The sequence below is a fragment of the Halyomorpha halys genome, unplaced genomic scaffold (genome assembly GCF_000696795.3).
Source record: "Halyomorpha halys isolate HHAL.00 unplaced genomic scaffold, Hhal_1.1 Scaffold683.1, whole genome shotgun sequence".
Classification (NCBI taxonomy): domain Eukaryota; kingdom Metazoa; phylum Arthropoda; class Insecta; order Hemiptera; family Pentatomidae; genus Halyomorpha; species Halyomorpha halys.
Window position 1 is genome coordinate 127,258 of NW_027108384.1, and position 2,820 is coordinate 130,077.

The following is a 2,820-nucleotide window of genomic DNA, read 5'->3' on the forward strand; positions in this document are numbered from 1 at the left end:
AGAGGAGGGATGGCATGCATGCATCGCATATCTTATTTGTTGTTTTATTTATTTATTACTTCATTATTTTTAATATTCTAACATTTGTTATATAGGGGAATTTGTTGATAAAATGAAATAAGGGTTGTAAAATAGAAGGGAAAGAAAAAAAGGAATAAATTGAAAAGCTTGTATTTAGTTTGTAAACTGGTATTAATTGTAAAAGAATACTGTGGGGAAAAAAAATGTTATCTTTCTATTATATTATATCATATAAAAATATGTAATTTATATATGTCCGATCACGGATTGATCAGTATGCTGTGTAATGTGGCAACCCGATGTATTTGGGCAGCATGAATGAATAAACTTCTTTCTCTACTACTGCTAATGAAACTGGTAAAGTTGACTTGCTAAGTCTCAGTATTAGGTTTAGGATAGGGCTAGGGAGTGACAAAACAACCATTTCATTTCATGCTACTCACCCATCAATCTTCCCTGATATTCCAAATAACACCTTCAATCCTGAAAACTTCTTTTTTTCCCACATATCTTACGAAGAATTACTAGCCACTATTCTAAGATCCCATACCAACGATCATGTACCAGACAACATTCCTGTTAAGTTGATTAAATCCTGTCTCCCAGTCCTTATCCCCATACTTTATCATATATACAATTTTCCTTGGAAAATGCCACATTACCTTCTCGTTGGAAAACGGCTTTAGTTCGACTATTAAATAAAATCCCAAATCCTTCTTCACCTAATGACTTCCGCCGTATTTCTCTCCTCTCTAACCTTTCAAAACCGTTAGAACGCCTTGTTAAAAACCAACTCTCAAACTTAAGAAGAACGTTCCCTCATCAATCCACCTGTACGTATTGGTTACAGATATACCACCATCAATGACTCGACCCCTCACCTGTGGTGTCCCTCAAGGTTCATCGCTTTCCCCTTCCCTTTTCGCCATCTAAATCAATGGCCTTCCCCTCCTTATCCAACATTCTCAATACCATTTGTACGCTGACGATCTCCAAATTTACCTTTCCGTCCCACCTTCTGACCTATTGGTTTTCACGGAGAGGACTAAGAGGACTTGAATCGAATTAGTCACTTGGCACAAGAAAACATGCTTAAGCCGAATGCAGAGAAGACTAAGGCAATCGTAATAGGATCCAATCACCTCCTGAAAACTATTCCTCATATTCCAACCTTACTTCTAAACAACAATCCGATACAATTCCATCCATATGTTAAGAACCTTGGTGTCACTATTGACCAAACTCTCTCCTGGAAAAAACACGTTTCCCATATTTTCCGTCAAACCTTCTCCACCCTAAAACGTTTAAATTATCTTCGTCGCCTATTTCCTTTTGAAACCTTTCGTCGTAAATATTTTTTCGCTTCCTTCCTCTACCAAATTATCCAATCCCGCCGTCCATCGTACATCTCTGATATCCTTCAATTTAAATCTTCAGTGCATTCCCGCAATACCCGCTCACGGTCTTCAGACTTATATGTAACTACCCATCGACCCCAGCTTTTGGTAGATCTTTCCTCATCCGCTCCTCTTTCTTATGGAATTCAATTCCCTCCTTCATTCGTAGTTCTAATACCCTTCCAAACTTCAAATCCCGTATCTTGGGCGGGGTTAATGGGCAGGGTAACAGGAGGACTAGAGAGGGAGATGGTGTCTCCCCCACTCTTTGTGGATGAATCAGGCCAGAGTGCCCTACTCACTGTCTGAGGATTCCCAGTTCTCCCTATACCTGCCAACGCCTACTGTCACCTCCACGTGGTGCCCCCTGGGGAGTCCGATGGGACTCGTGAACGACAGAGGCGGGTGTCTGTCATGTCTGACAATACGACAGACATGACGGGCCCTTCAAACACCCAAGCTAGGCGTAGGGAGCTCGAGCTGAGGCTGAATGGCAGAGGGTGTATAAAAATATACTGTCTTTTATCGATCCACTTGGGGCACCTGGCGCACCCCATTGTATCAAATGCCCGCTGCAGGGAGAGGGGGTAGTACCTGCAGTGCCTTTAAGAACCCCCATTCTCGTGGGAATAAAATGAACGAAGATAACCTTTTCTACATTTTTCCTTTTCCAGATGAGGAGGACTTGTCCTCCTCAGATATTTCGGACCTGGCAGGGCCAGCAGTGGAACTCCCAGGGCATTCTTTGAGCTCACTTTCCACGATTGTGGAAGAGATGAGTGATATAGAATCACAGCAGAGAGAAGGGGGAAGTGGAAACACTCCCCCCAGACCTCAGTCCAGAAGAAGGGATGGCAGAGGATCGGGCGCAATGAGGAGAAGGCGGCGTGCGATCAACAGAGCCACAGCAGGACCACAGGAGACTGAGAGTGTTTTGGGCCCAGCAACTTTGGTTGATAGGGAACAGAGCTCTACAGGACCTGGTTCTGGTGCGGAGAGTGAGCCAAGGAACTTGGATCGGCCACGGGATACCGGGAGACCTTCAGGCCCATCAGCTTCGGCTGATAGGGACCGGAACTCGGCGGGACCCGGACCATCCAGGAGGGCTAGAAGGAGGCCTAGGGTCGGTTCTCAGGATACCGAAGGTCAACAGGGTACCTCCACCTATGGTGTTAGGGACCGGAACCCTTCGGGACCTGGAACGACCAGGAGTGCTGATATGAGGCAAAGGGAGAGGCCCCAGGATACTGATGAACGACCGGGCCCATCAACCTCTGTTGACAGGGACCGGAACTCATCAGGACCGGGACCTTCCACTGAGAAGAGGATAAGGTCCTCCCCAGGGACTTCTGCGCCTACGGCAAAGAGGCCTAGGGGAGGTGGACCAATGAGACGTTCCTGA

General features: G+C 45.5%; 1 protein-coding gene across 1 annotated transcript; it reads left to right on the forward strand.

Annotated features, from left to right (window-relative positions):
- The first annotated feature begins 1,983 nt into the window (after nucleotides 1-1,983).
- LOC106685340 (spidroin-2) lies at nucleotides 1,984-2,820 on the forward strand. The gene has a single exon (XM_014427942.1). The coding sequence runs from the start codon at nucleotides 1,984-1,986 to the stop codon at nucleotides 2,818-2,820; it is 837 nt and encodes a 278-aa protein (XP_014283428.1).